Source organism: Hydractinia symbiolongicarpus, chromosome 6 (assembly GCF_029227915.1).
Source record: "Hydractinia symbiolongicarpus strain clone_291-10 chromosome 6, HSymV2.1, whole genome shotgun sequence".
In the NCBI taxonomy this organism is placed as follows: Eukaryota; Metazoa; Cnidaria; class Hydrozoa; order Anthoathecata; family Hydractiniidae; genus Hydractinia; species Hydractinia symbiolongicarpus.
The window spans coordinates 14,599,681-14,613,319 of NC_079880.1; the positions used below are offsets into that span (position 1 = coordinate 14,599,681).

Below are 13,639 nucleotides of genomic sequence, written 5' to 3' on the forward strand. Positions count from 1 at the left end.
GCTGAGGAGAGGTTCGTTAAGTTAGCGTTTGTCGAAACAGGAAATAAGTAAGGAAATTCTACAGCAATCACGTGATGTGCTGACTAAACACCATGTTGATATCGAGTACATGACTAGTCAGTGGTACAGGTCCTACTGCATCTGTGCGCTTCTTTGAGTTCAGATCTTTATGTTGAGAAGTTTATAAATTATCTGATTTATGAAGGTGAGTTTCCGTTGAAACGTTTACGCGAGAGTAAGGTTAGCGTCTACTTTGAAAGAATGCTAGCGTCAGAACAGCTGTACTGTACCGTAAAACAAATTTTTTGCCCATGAAAAAAGTTATTATGCGTGAAATGTTTCTTTTTAAACTTGCGCAAAAGTTAGTTGTGAGGAAATAAAAAAAATTGACCGTAACCAACCTAGGGTAAATTCGAGGTTAATGAAGCTTCTAAGCGTTACTCGGCCATGGACACGATCTGTTTATACCTCCATGGTTTCTATCAAAATGAAAGTTGAGATTTAAAGACTTAGTTTCAAAAGATGTGCAATACATTGTGCTGTACAAAAAGATTCTTGTGTAGCTCTCACAAGACAGGCGCGAAATTAAATGTATGCTGAATCTGAGTGTGTATAAAAAATGTGTGAAATTTAAAAATTTTACGAATTAAGGTAACCCTCATCCAAGTTTTTTGCTTCTTTCCAAAGATGTCAGCCTTCGCATAAAAAATAAATTTCACAGCGTTGAAAACAAAACACTGTAATAGTGGTACGAGAAACAGTTTTTACTACTAACTGAATGACCCAACATTGAACGTCAGGTTGAGCAATACGGGTAAACTGTGCCACATTTACTAATAAAAAATGTAGACTTTTTTTAATTACATATAGTTGACCACTGCTGGAATTTAAATGTTACCTAGGAGCAAGATTTGAAACATGATATATTTTTGCAGACATGACGTAGACAATGAATGCTAACATGTGATGTGATGTTTTTTTAATAAGATGAATGTTAATGTTATTCACATGATCAATTTGACATCGTTTCAACGTGTGTGAATTCGCGAAAGCATGTTTGCATGTTGTTTGAAAGTTTGCTTTTTTTACAGGTTGCAGATTTCAAACTCGTTCTTTTTCGCAAATTTTTACTCTAGTCAATAATAATAATAATAAAAATAATAAAGAAAAAAAGTGGAATAAAACAGGAAGAATATATGGTAAGTTACAACTTAAATAAACTTTAATTTTTATAGATAAAACATATTTATAAGAAGCTGCTGGTTCTTATAAATATATTTAATTATATATAACTTTAGGCTCTGCTTGAAAAGTAATTATATAAGCCTAAGATAAGCAACAAGCCAGGCTCGAGTAAACCCCAACAAAAGATTTATCAACCTTGTCTCCATGCTCTCAACAATACTGCGTTTTCTGATAGTTATACAGCAATAGTTAAAGATACTGGGGTCTAACTTCACTTCTTTTGTTGTCCCTTACAGCCAAAAATTCTTCCAATTTCTTTTCTAATTCTTGTTTTGCTTTGAGCGAGACTAAAACAACAAATCAGCCCGAGTTTGCTAAATTATAAAGTAACAATGGAACTGGACAAGAATTGCTTTTGCTTAGTAACAAAAAACGTGCAATTTTATACACCCAAGTAATGGCGGCGTCGTTGTAGTTTCTTCACAAGTCAGTTTAATGTGCATGACATTTTTGTTGTGCCTGCCACCGAAGCTTGGTTGTATCAAAAGATTCTATTAGTCTTCTATATACCAAAGTGGCCGCCGAAGTCCCGATAATGTTGGACAGGGTATATGATATTTGTCAAGTATTCTTTAAAGGAACACGATGCTATGCAGTGAAACCACGTTGCCGGCCTTTTTTAGATTTTAAAACTAAATTTAACAACTATGTCCTGATTTCCTAGAATTAGAATTTTCACGGGCGTTACATTGTCTGTACCTTGTACCAATCACGCCCGTACTAAACAAATCATAAAAAATTGGTAGACTTCAACCTTTAATATAACATCTAAAATAACAAGAATGGCTTTTATCTTGAACACGTGAGTTCTCTTCACGTCAACGATGGAATTTCGGACCTCAACCCTTGGTGTTATTGGTTTTGATTTTAAAGAATGCAAACTTTGAAGGACGCAAGTTGTTTGTCCAGGCTATATCGTCATCCATCTTTTGTCCCCGGGGATTGTTGCTTTTTTGATATGAGTCTATCTTATCAAAAATGCAAAAAGTCCTGATGACGAGAGTGTACTGTCGTCTTGAGGCCGCTTTTAATTCACAGAACGCAGTTTTCAGGTTTATATTTTACGTAATTTTTAATGGCTATCATTTTCGAAAGTTATTTTAAGTTAAATAAAGCCTGGGACTGATTTATGTAATTACCTAATATTATAGCAGACGTGACTTTCATGTGACTTGTTGCAAAAATTGAAAGTTGAAGCCAAGATGGTAAGAAGCAACTCATTTAAAATATGATTTTATTATTTTCACGAAATCACATCCTTTAATTTGAAAGAACTACAGATTGTGGTATTTTTACAAACTTTGTTTGTTCAAGCCTTAGCCTGAACGAATTAATTTATAACCTATAGTTGGAGGTTTTAAAATTTCTGGTTAAGTTTTTTAAAGCTTTTTGTTTATTTAACCGCCTTATCGCGTGCAAATATCTTTTCAAGATCTGCAAACACCACAGGTGGAAAGCGAGACGTAATTGTCTCGTTTATTTACCACGTTAAATACTGAACTGTTTTGGTGAAAGCATTCTAAATTACAAGTGTCTTATATTGAGTACTTTCTTTCCTAGTAGTATTGGTGAAATCAGACAAAATTTATACACTAAACTAAAAAAATTGTGGAATGAAAATTTTGTCGCAATTGTTGCATCAACTCTGTTCTCAGGGTTCACAGGTCGCTAGTACCATAGGGAGAAAAAAGACCCTGGGAACGATTCTGTTGTTTTCTGTGTATTCTTAAGTTTTACTTTGTTTTCTTCAGGATGATAACATGATGATGGATGATGTAGGGATGAACATGCACAGCAATTCTACCATGATGATGATGATGATGATGCAAGTAAGTCCTAACTTCGATTCTAGACCCTTTTTGAATTATGCGAGTATTTGACCAGTGTTGTTGTTAATCTTTATCTATCGAGCATAATTGTTTTTGCTATTTGGTAGTTTAAATTTATACGTGCTAGCTATTTTGTCGGATTTTGGAAAGCTAAAATGTGCATACCCATATATGTTGTGAATAAGCGAATGGAGGACGTCTGATTTTTAAATCCACTTCGTTACTGGTCCCCGTCTATCTTTTTTACACTGGTCAAAACATTGGCTGAAATGTAAGTGCCAAATAAAACAAATTTTAATTTTGTATAGAAACAACAAGTTTTAGCCGAAAGAAAAATATGCCAGTGTAGACAGGCTCACTCTAGTTTCTCCCACCCATACCTTTCTTGTAACGTTTTGTTAACACATGCTACGTAAACAGGGAAAACTCTGTGTCGTCATGCGCATGTCATTTGCTAATTATTTTTAGATGTATTTTACTGCGGATAAAAAAGTAACGATGCTGTTCAAACAATGGAAAACGACCACTGTTGCAGGTATGCTTAAATGCTTGAATGAATGAACAAATAAATAAATAAATAAATAAATAAATAAATAAATAAATAAATAAATAAATAAATGAATGAATGAATGAATGAATGAATGAATGAATGAATGAATGAATGCCTGGATGAATTAATGAATGAATAAATGAATGCTTGAATGAATAAATGGATAAATGAATAAATGTTTGAACAAATGAATGGATGAACGAATGCTTCAATGAATGAATGAATGAATAAATGAATGAATGAACGAATGCTTCAATGAATGAATGAATGAATAAATGAATGAATAAACGAATGCTTAAATGAATTAATGTTTTAATGAATGCTTGAATGAATGAATGAATGAATGAATGAATGAATGAATGAACGAGGGAACGAGTGAACAAATAACAAATGTATGCAAAAGTCACAAACAGACACACGGAAGTTTCATATTATTATAAGAGATCATATGTGTGATATTTAGTCTAAGGAGCATAATTATGGAAATGTAAAAGACGTTAAAAAGTGAATAATTGACGGAAATACAGTGGCTTTCAGTATCTACAATTTTTTTTTATTCGGGAGACGAGGGAGATGTCACCCTTACGAAAATCGGTTGATTTCAATCCTACATAAGTATGATAATAAACTCTGTATATCGAATCATTCTTATTCAACAATAGCTTTTAAACTTGCTTCCAGGACTTTTCTACGTCTATAACACGAGACTTTAAAGAGGCCTGGCGACGATATTGCGAAAGCTATAGGTAGACATTTCATGTCCCCTTACGTTATATTTTTAATTTTTGTTTTAGAATTATTTGGCACGTGTGTGTTTTGTTTCTTTATGGCTATGCTGTACGAAGGCTTCAAATCTTGGCGACTTTCTTTAATAAAAAAGAAAAAATCGATTCTTACTGGTCAACGTAACGGGTGAGAAAATCACACATGCGTAATTGAATTCAGGACCTCAATATCTTACAGGGATCTTCCACTATGCAAGGTCCTTAAAAACAACAATCGACGAGTTTTTGTGAGTGTTCCAATTTAGCGCATGCACACATGTAGAAAAACTGCCCATGCACTGTAAATTTACGTAAAAATAGCGGGATATTTAATTTTGTCGAGTACTGATAAACCGGAAAAAAAGTTTAATGCCCCATATTTGTTATTTTTTAAGTTTTGAGTGATCTATTCTCAAGTTTTTAAGCGGAGAATAGGTTTAACTTTTAGTTAGTTAGATGTTAAACATTTCTGATTTTGTTTTCAGGTAAGGTTTTAACAGTCAGTTTAATCGTTCGTTCGAAATGCCACATAAAAAGCCATCAAAACTCCATATCCTTTGCTAATATTAAGTTGTGAACTTTTTCTATTGCTATGAAAAACATTGTGGGAAGAAATAGACCGACTAGCACATGTTGTAAATTGAAGAACTGCTTTGAAAGGGGTCCTCCAAGCAGTTTTAAAGAATGCATGAAGTCCTAAATAACATTTTTATATTTATATTTTCATAGACGATACGAAGCTATTGATGCGGACGTCAAGGAACCTTCTGCGTAAGTTCTTGCAGTGTGGAATAATCAAGGCATAAGAGTTGCTTGAAGTATATAAAGACTCGTTTCCAATAGTTTTCGTCTAGCGCAGAATACAAAAAGATTCTCATTGACCAGTGTAATACTGCACCGCTAGAAATAGATCAATTCTACTTTCGAACGCTACAAATTTCTGTCAGCCAATCAAAAACACGCACAAAATCATTCGACTTGAAATATTCCACCAATAGTCCAGGAGCTCATAACAGAACTTTAGGTCCCATTTTCTACAAAAGGTTTGACCCTCTAAATAGGTTGGTAGTATCACGGACAATAAAAATCACATGGTCAGCTGACCCAATTTGGGGGCGTTTGGGTCCCAGGCCCCTAAAATTACCCTAATTCGAGACTCCTATTTGGTCCCATAATTCTCAAAGCTTAAAAGTTAGTAACGTGTGCCATTATATGAGAGAATCTGAAAGATGATAAAGCTTACCGAAAAATTGGGTCTTAAGACTGGGTCAGACCCCCCTCAAAGACCATATTTAGGACCTTAATTTGTCCCCATAAGCTACAAACTCCAAATTTTGCACAAACATTCTCTAACATAGTGTAATGTCAGTGGTCATAAAGCTGACCAAAAATTTGGGTCTCTTGGCCTAGTCAGACCGCGTCTCGCCCCATATCTCTATTTTTAATGCGGAGGAGAAGCAATAGAAAAACATTTGTCTTATTTCCAATGTGTTCAGGGCCTTAACTTATTTTTAGAATTTTTTTAAATAGAATAGAACGTTTTCGTCCAAATACAACAGGAAACCGACATAACAAACCAGACAGTGAAAGAAAAAAGTTAAGAGAAGCAGTTATTTTGAAGCAAGTGAAGTAAAAACGTGAACAAATTACCGGGATATTTGCATATTAGACTATCAAATATAGAAAATTAGAAACTTTAGATAAAATGTGATAGATAGAAGATATGACAGGTAAAGATATATGTAATTATATCAAGTTTTTAGTTACTGCATGTTGTAGTCAGTTTCGGATGATAAGTCAAAAAAAGTTTTAATAGTCTGTTGTTGAACTGAATTTTTTAAACATATATTTTGTCAATTTTTACTTCATTGATTGAATTTCTCATTTCGTAGAATTTTCGAACAAAGAAATATTCAATAAGATCAATGAAAGCGATGGTAAGAGGAAAACATAATTAATTAGAATACATTAATTTAAGATAACCAATAACAAGTTATTATTGTGATATTTTGCAGATGTTGTAGCTACTGTAGATGACAATTTAAATGCAAATGGAAATACTGACAGTGATGGTAAGTTGAAGATGCTTTAATGTAAATGAGACCTTCTTTGATTTACATACTTGTTAGATTATGTTGAAGCCTTGTAAATATTAATTCCTTTGTACATTTTTACGTTCTAATTATATTAACTGATTTTTTACGCTATTTACAGAAGAATTACAATATATCTTCATATTAACGTTTTGTTGTTTTGTATATTATATTTAAGTGACATGGCGTATTGTATTTATACAATATATTTAATGTTTTTGAAATCACTGCTTAATCGGAACACCTAAATTTCCGTAAAACCTTCTTTTCACCACAATTAAAACCGTTTTTGTCAATTTTGTAACTTTTAGAACGATGCTGTGTGCTGCATGTTGGTGATGGATACAAAGTTGGCAAAATAAATCTCTTCAATACGGAAACCCTGGGAAAGTGCAAATCTATCTTAGTTACACGTAAAAATGGAAATCTAAAGTACAAGGATACGCAACTTCCTGGCTTTGTGAATAAAATTCAAGGATTTCATTTAAATTGTTACAAAAGATTTATAGCATTGTCTGAAACACAGAGAAAAAATCTCCCCAACGATAAGAAAGTATCTAAAGCTGTCCCTTTAACCCGTTCAAAAATTTCCATAACAGTGCAATCATCTTCAACAGGAGTGTTTTCAAAGATATGTATTTTCTGCATGCGAAAGGAAAAGAAGCACAAAAATTTAAAGCAAAAATTAAATGCAGCATCTACAGAGAATTTTCAAGAAAATATAAAAAAGTATGCACGTTGGTTGGAAGATAAGCCTATGTTAGTGCGAATCGGAAATGAAGATTTTGTAAGCAAAGAAATATACTACCATGGAATGTGCAGGGTCAGTTATCAAAGCAAGGCCGAAAAAACACCATTGGCAATACAAGAGAGGAATGAAAAAGGGATGGAAAGACAAAAACTTGAAACATCCTGGCATACTGCGAGAGGGATTCACTGCAAGGCTTTTGAAGGTGTTTGTGCTTATATTGATGATCACATCCTAAAAGAAAAAGATGTTATCTTACTCAGCGAGCTAAAAAATCAATATCACATGTTACTAGCAGAAATCGGGAATGAAGCATTCGAAGATATTGAATCGTCTTCAGCAAAACTTGAGCAAAAATTATTAAAGCATTACAAAGAAAGTATACAAATCATGAAGGGGAAAACAAGACGTGGAAACTTGATATTCTGCAGCACCATTTCCGAAGAAGAAGCTTTCAGGAAAGAGTACTCGATGAAGACAAAATTGAAAGCGAAGATTAGAGATGTAGCGTTTGCATTAAGGTCTGCCATAATGGAAATTGAAAAATGCCCTATACCCGATGAAGTGACATTTGCAGATATAAAAAAAGGTGAAGTTGAGGCACCAAATGAATTAATTGAATTTTTCAGTTACCTTATTGGTGGTCCTGACCAACGCATAGTAAAGTCAAATCAGAAGCAGAGGCGCATAAAAAGTATTGCTGACGATGTCATATTTGCTGCAACATCAGGAAAAAAAAAACCTGCAAAACATTTGCAGCTTGGACTGGCAGTGAAAAGCATTACAGGAAGCAAAAAAGTGATCGAAATGTTAAATAGACTTGGACACTCTGTTAGCTATAGCATTATCGAAGAACTAGAAACAGAATTAACTTTTACATCAACAAAGGCCGGGAATGCCACACCACATGGTATGAAACTAATGTCAAGTCTTGGAACAGGCGTTGCATTCGACAACTTTGACAGATTTGTTGAAACTTTAAGTGGAAAGGATACCTTGCATGATACTGTTGGGATAGCGTACCAAGTTGTGTCACAAAATAATGACAAATCATTGGAAGAAGATGACGATTCTACCCTTGGCAATTCTCAGCTATCTGGAAAGAAAAAACGTAGATCATTTCTGGCTGTAGGATTAGACATAGAGCCGTACAGAAAAAAACCTAAGATGTTAACAAGAATAATGCTTCCACTAGATGACCAGAGAAGGGCGTCAGAACCCCTTTCATATATCAAAGCACGCATGTACGATACCTTGTGGATGATGGATTTTTATTTTTCACCCGACACTACACCAATGTGGGTTGGCTGGAATTCTATAATTTTTCAAAATACCAACAATCTGCAAAAAGTTTGGTACCTGCCACAAATTAATCAGTCTCCAACTTCTATAGCTGTAGTAGCAGAAACATTGAGGCGTGCACAGGTGATTGCGAATGAATGTGGTAAAAAAAACATTTCAGTAACATATGATCTTGCGATTGCCAAAGTGGCTATGCAACTTCAAGCAGAAGAATCTCCAAAGTTTGACAATATATTTGTCGCTCTAGGTGCATTCCATGTAGAGATGGCCATGTTTAGCGCATTTGGCAAGTACATCGCTGAATCTGGTGGTCCGCATATCCTAAATGAAGCTGGTGTGATTGAAAAAGGTTCTCTCAAGTCATTTTTACTGGGAAAGTGTTACAAGAGAAGTAAAAGATGTCACCAAATACTTGCACTTGCAATGGAGATTCGATGTACTGAGAGACATGGAGCTTATCAGATAACTGGACCTGAGCAAAAAAGACCTTCAAACTGGTTGAATGCATTGAGAAATGATCACTTCAAAGCAGCATTGGTGGAGTTCTTAGCCTTCTTTTGGGAAAACAACATGCATTCAACAGTACTTGGAAACAAAACAGTCATAATGAATCGCAATGATACCTGCTACATGTTTAGAGTTGAAGGAGAGATCGTGGTCAAAACCGAGATCGTTAAATTGTTTTCAACTCATGAAGAAGCTGATTCCAGAATTTTGTACCACCTATCTTCGATTCAAACACCAGCAAACGTTGTGATAAGAACCATAGATACTGACGTGCTGATAATTGCTCTTGGCTGCCTTAGTAAGTTACCTAACAGCTTGAATATTTGGATGGAAACCGGTGTTTACACTAAAAATACATTAAGGTACATAAGTATTAATCAAATATACCAGAAATTGGGCAAAAATATTTGCATGGCCTTGCCAGCATACCATGCTTTCACTGGATGTGACTATACAGCATCGTTTAGTAGGAAAGGAAAAATTCGACCTTTCAAACTACTAGAAAAAAATGAAAGTGTGCAAGATGTATTTAAACAGCTAGGAACAAATCTTGATGTCACAGATGACGCTTTTGCAACGTTGGAAAAATTTGTATGCAGCATGTATGGAAAAAGGAATCTATCATCTGTAGATGAAGCTAGGTTGGTAATGTTTTTGGAAAAGTATAAACCAAAAGGAGAAAATGAAGCAATTTCCTGTGTTAAAAAGTTTGATGGAAGTTCTCTACCACCTTGTTTACGAGTGTTGCGTCAAAAGATTTATCGAACAAAGTATGTTGCACAGTTATGGATGTCATCAATAACGTCCGAGCCTCCAAATCACCTTCCTGAAGACATGGGTTGGCTGCTGAAAGATGGCAGCTATATCATTAAGTGGTACGAAGGCGAAATGTCTCCAAAAGCAGTAGATGTCACCAGCAATGAAAATTATTATGGATTCTCCAGAGAAGTAGAAGGTAAAATTTTGGATATTAAGTTTTACAATCTAGTCACTTAGTTTTTTAATTATTACTCGGAAGCAATTCTTTATTTCCGCTACTGCCGCCGCTATTTTAAATATTAAAAGTATTTCATTCTCCTTAAGATTTTGAAGGGTTTGATGAACTGTCAAGTGATGACGATTCAGACAGTGATGACGAAACTAGTGACGAAGACGTGTAATGATAATTTAAGGTTAGATTTTTTTTGTGGGATATGACAAAAAATTTACAGAATAGGATTCAATGTCATATATTCTAGAACTGAGTAACCTTTTTAATATTTTTTAATGTTGTATTGTAGTTTAAACTAGATCTTATGACTGAATGACATTTCTCATCTTTAGATGCTGATGCAGAACAATATCAATCATGCTGCTATAACCTATTGTACATATTTATATTTTATTAAATGCTATCAGAGCATTTCTTTTTTAATTTGATATCGCTAACTATTGTCTGACCTGATCAAGAGACCGTAATTTTTGGTTTGCTTTTTGCCAAATCACAATAGTCTTACAAAATTTTAAGTTTGTACCTTATGAGGTCTAATTTGAGTCCCTGTTCAGATCTTTGTCTGACCTGCTGATAGGACCGCATTTTTTGGTAAGCTCGACCATTTATGTATTACATAGTTAGTATAGAACACAAATATTGAGTTTGGGCTTTGTAGTCATTGGTTTTTTTTACCCTCTAAAAGTTGTTTAAAATAGGGATTTGGGGCGAGACTTGGTCTGACTAGGCCAAGAGACCCAAATTTTTGGTCAGCTTTATGACCACTGACATTACACTATGTTAGAGAATGTTTGTGCAAAATTTGGAGTTTGTAGCTTATGGGGACAAATTAAGGTCCTAAATATGGTCTTTGAGGGGGGTCTGACCCAGTCTTAAGACCCAATTTTTCGGTAAGCTTTATCATCTTTCAGATTCTCTCATATAATGACACACGTTACTAACTTTTAAGCTTTGAGAATTATGGGACCAAATAGGAGTCTCGAATTAGGGTAATTTTAGGGGCCTGGGACCCAAACGCCCCCAAATTGGGTCAGCTGACCATGTGATTTTTATTGTCCGTGATACTACCAACCTATTTAGAGGGTCAAACCTTTTGTAGAAAATGGGACCTAAAGTTCTGTTATGAGCTCCTGGACTACAAGTTGCGATGGACTTCAGAACACGCATTTTTTGTTTTTTGTTTATTTTCTATATAGTAGCGCTCATAATAGCGTAAATATTTTCTATTTAGAAAGCGAATGCATCTGACCACGCACTCCATCCAGACACTCCTCCACATGTTCCAATTAACAGCAGGTTACTTGCTTATGTTGGCTGTGATGACGTATAACGTTTGGATTGGCGTCTCCATTATTTTAGGATCTGGTCTCGGTTACTTTATCTTCTCATGGGCACCCCTAACAATGGAGGAGACCATGGGTGACCATTGCAATATGTGATTAGCGCCTAGACTTCTACACCACCTTCATAGCGAACAAGAAGAAATAAGCCCACATACAACGCATGAGACAAAAGATACTTTGTGTTCTAAATAAGTCTGTGTTTATACTAAGTTTTCTAGTGATGTTTTTTATGTGTTTTTTATTGTTGTTTAAAATGTAAGCATTAAAACACTTGAAATGTTTTATAGTTGGTTTTCAGTTGGAGGGGTGATTGTGAGTTTCTGAATATTTTCTCGAATTAAGTAATTAGAGATACGCAATCATGGTTGTGGTCTACTAAGTCGAGAATTTATAAATTTTCACACTTGTCTGAAATACTTCCCAAATTTCAGCATTTACAGTATAAAGTTGTATACCTACTACGCCCCTGCTGCAACTCTTTCTGATAATATTTTGAATTTTTAAGGAATGGTAGAAGTAATTTTTTTTTAAACTTGCAAACTGTTTTATATAATAAAAATAAAAACATTTTTTAAATACTCTTTAACAAGATCCGATGGCAGTTATCACTACTGTAACCCGTTTAACTCTCCTTCTGGGATGATTTATCTGTTTGGTTGGTTTTTTATACAAGCATAACCTTAATAAGCATAAAGGTGAAGAATAATTTCAGCTTCAACTTTACACACTTACCATAACTTCTTTACATAAGCATAACATTTATAGTCATATTCCAAGCATGTCAGTCTATTCTCTTCCCCACAGCACTTGAGATACAACTTCGAAAAATCAGTCTTAATATGATTCCTTCTGTGTTTTAACAAAATTAGTTTTAAAATTAATTTTAACAAAATTTAAGATTTTGTCTAAGTGCGCACTACCAACTAACATTTGAACACTAAAATCTAACATAGTTTTTTTATCGGGTTCAGGATTCTATCAGAAGGGATAGGGGTCAAACGTCTTGAATTCATTCGATTACATATTTGTTCGTTGTATCACTCTCCCGCAGTGTTCCACCTTTGGAGTCAGTCATCTTCTGCGATTTTATTATTCGCAACTAAATGCATGTCTATTGTAATTCTAGTCTGCGTTATTTACTAACTTGTAAAAACACGGTTTACAAAAATGGCGATTACACACTTCATGGTAAAATCTATACTTCGTGTTTTTTTGTAAAAGTATTTAATGTTTTTACGCTTTTGTGGTGTGACAAAAATGTTGATTTTCATCCTTATTCAGTTAACATTCAAGCAATGAAGTAATTATGACTGCGTGGTTTCCGAAGTATTCTGTTCGTAGTATGTGTGGCGTCGACGTGCTGATTATTCGAGAACATTGAACTGTTAAATCGATCTTTTGGCTTATGTTGTTATAGTAATGTCAACTTTCAATGTTTTTTGTTATCTTTCCACGTATAACGTTTATATTCATTTAGTGTTATATTGTAAAAAATATGTAGTTAATAATCGCCTACTATATATATACCAGTCGTTAGTCCGTTTTTCCAAAAAAAGAAAGTTAAATTAAATAAATTAAATAAAAATTTTAAACTTATTGCGAGTTGACTTATATCGTCAATACGTCATCCACTTTTATATCACGAACACGATCATACAACTGCTTATCAACCTCTTTGGAATATAATTGTCGCAGATGGGAACTTAATCTCAAAAGAGTGGAGTGGTAAAATAATCAATAATTCGAATGTTTTAGCTTTTTCTCTAAAGAAGTAAGAGAATATTATCAAATGTTAGGACCAACCCTCCCCTTAAAGAAACTAACTGGGGAAACCAGAACTAATGTAAACAAACATGGCATCCCTGCTGTTTTGTGTTGTAACTGTATATCCTATGCTGATGATAATATTGCTATGGCAACTCCAAGCATTAGTAGCTGCTCTTTTTTGATGCGTATCGAAAATTTAATTTAATTGCAAATTGAAGAAAAAATGACCATAAAGCATTCTGCCGAAATTTGGAAGTAAAATTAGTATTTGTTTTCGACAAAATTTGGCACAGTTAACAAAAAAAGTATGCTGAACATAATGGTGACATCAAAATTTTGTTTTTTTACCACCTTAAATGTCATTTTAGGCCAAAATTGGTCCAAAACTTAAAACTACTTCATTTTCGGCTAAATCTGGCACAGTTAACAAAAAAGTATGCTGAACATGATGGTGACATCAAAATTTCGATTTTTTGCCACCTTAAATGTCATTTTAGGCC

At 34.2% G+C, this 13,639-nt stretch overlaps 2 protein-coding genes across 2 annotated transcripts; both read left to right on the forward strand.

Annotated features, from left to right (window-relative positions):
* The first annotated feature begins 1,042 nt into the window (after positions 1 to 1,042).
* LOC130647131 (high affinity copper uptake protein 1-like) lies at positions 1,043 to 11,642 on the forward strand. The gene is made up of 7 exons (XM_057452878.1): positions 1,043 to 1,199; positions 2,397 to 2,450; positions 2,997 to 3,074; positions 3,543 to 3,609; positions 4,419 to 4,536; positions 5,118 to 5,159; positions 11,261 to 11,642. Exons 2-7 carry the CDS (start codon positions 2,448 to 2,450, stop codon positions 11,466 to 11,468), a joined length of 516 nt encoding a protein of 171 aa, XP_057308861.1. The 5' UTR covers positions 1,043 to 1,199; positions 2,397 to 2,447; the 3' UTR covers positions 11,469 to 11,642.
* Positions 5,166 to 10,443, forward strand: LOC130647129 (uncharacterized). The gene is made up of 5 exons (XM_057452876.1): positions 5,166 to 6,325; positions 6,404 to 6,460; positions 6,793 to 9,993; positions 10,122 to 10,210; positions 10,362 to 10,443. Exons 3-4 carry the CDS (start codon positions 7,128 to 7,130, stop codon positions 10,196 to 10,198), a joined length of 2,943 nt encoding a protein of 980 aa, XP_057308859.1. The 5' UTR covers positions 5,166 to 6,325; positions 6,404 to 6,460; positions 6,793 to 7,127; the 3' UTR covers positions 10,199 to 10,210; positions 10,362 to 10,443.
* Positions 11,643 to 13,639: the final 1,997 nt, after the last annotated feature.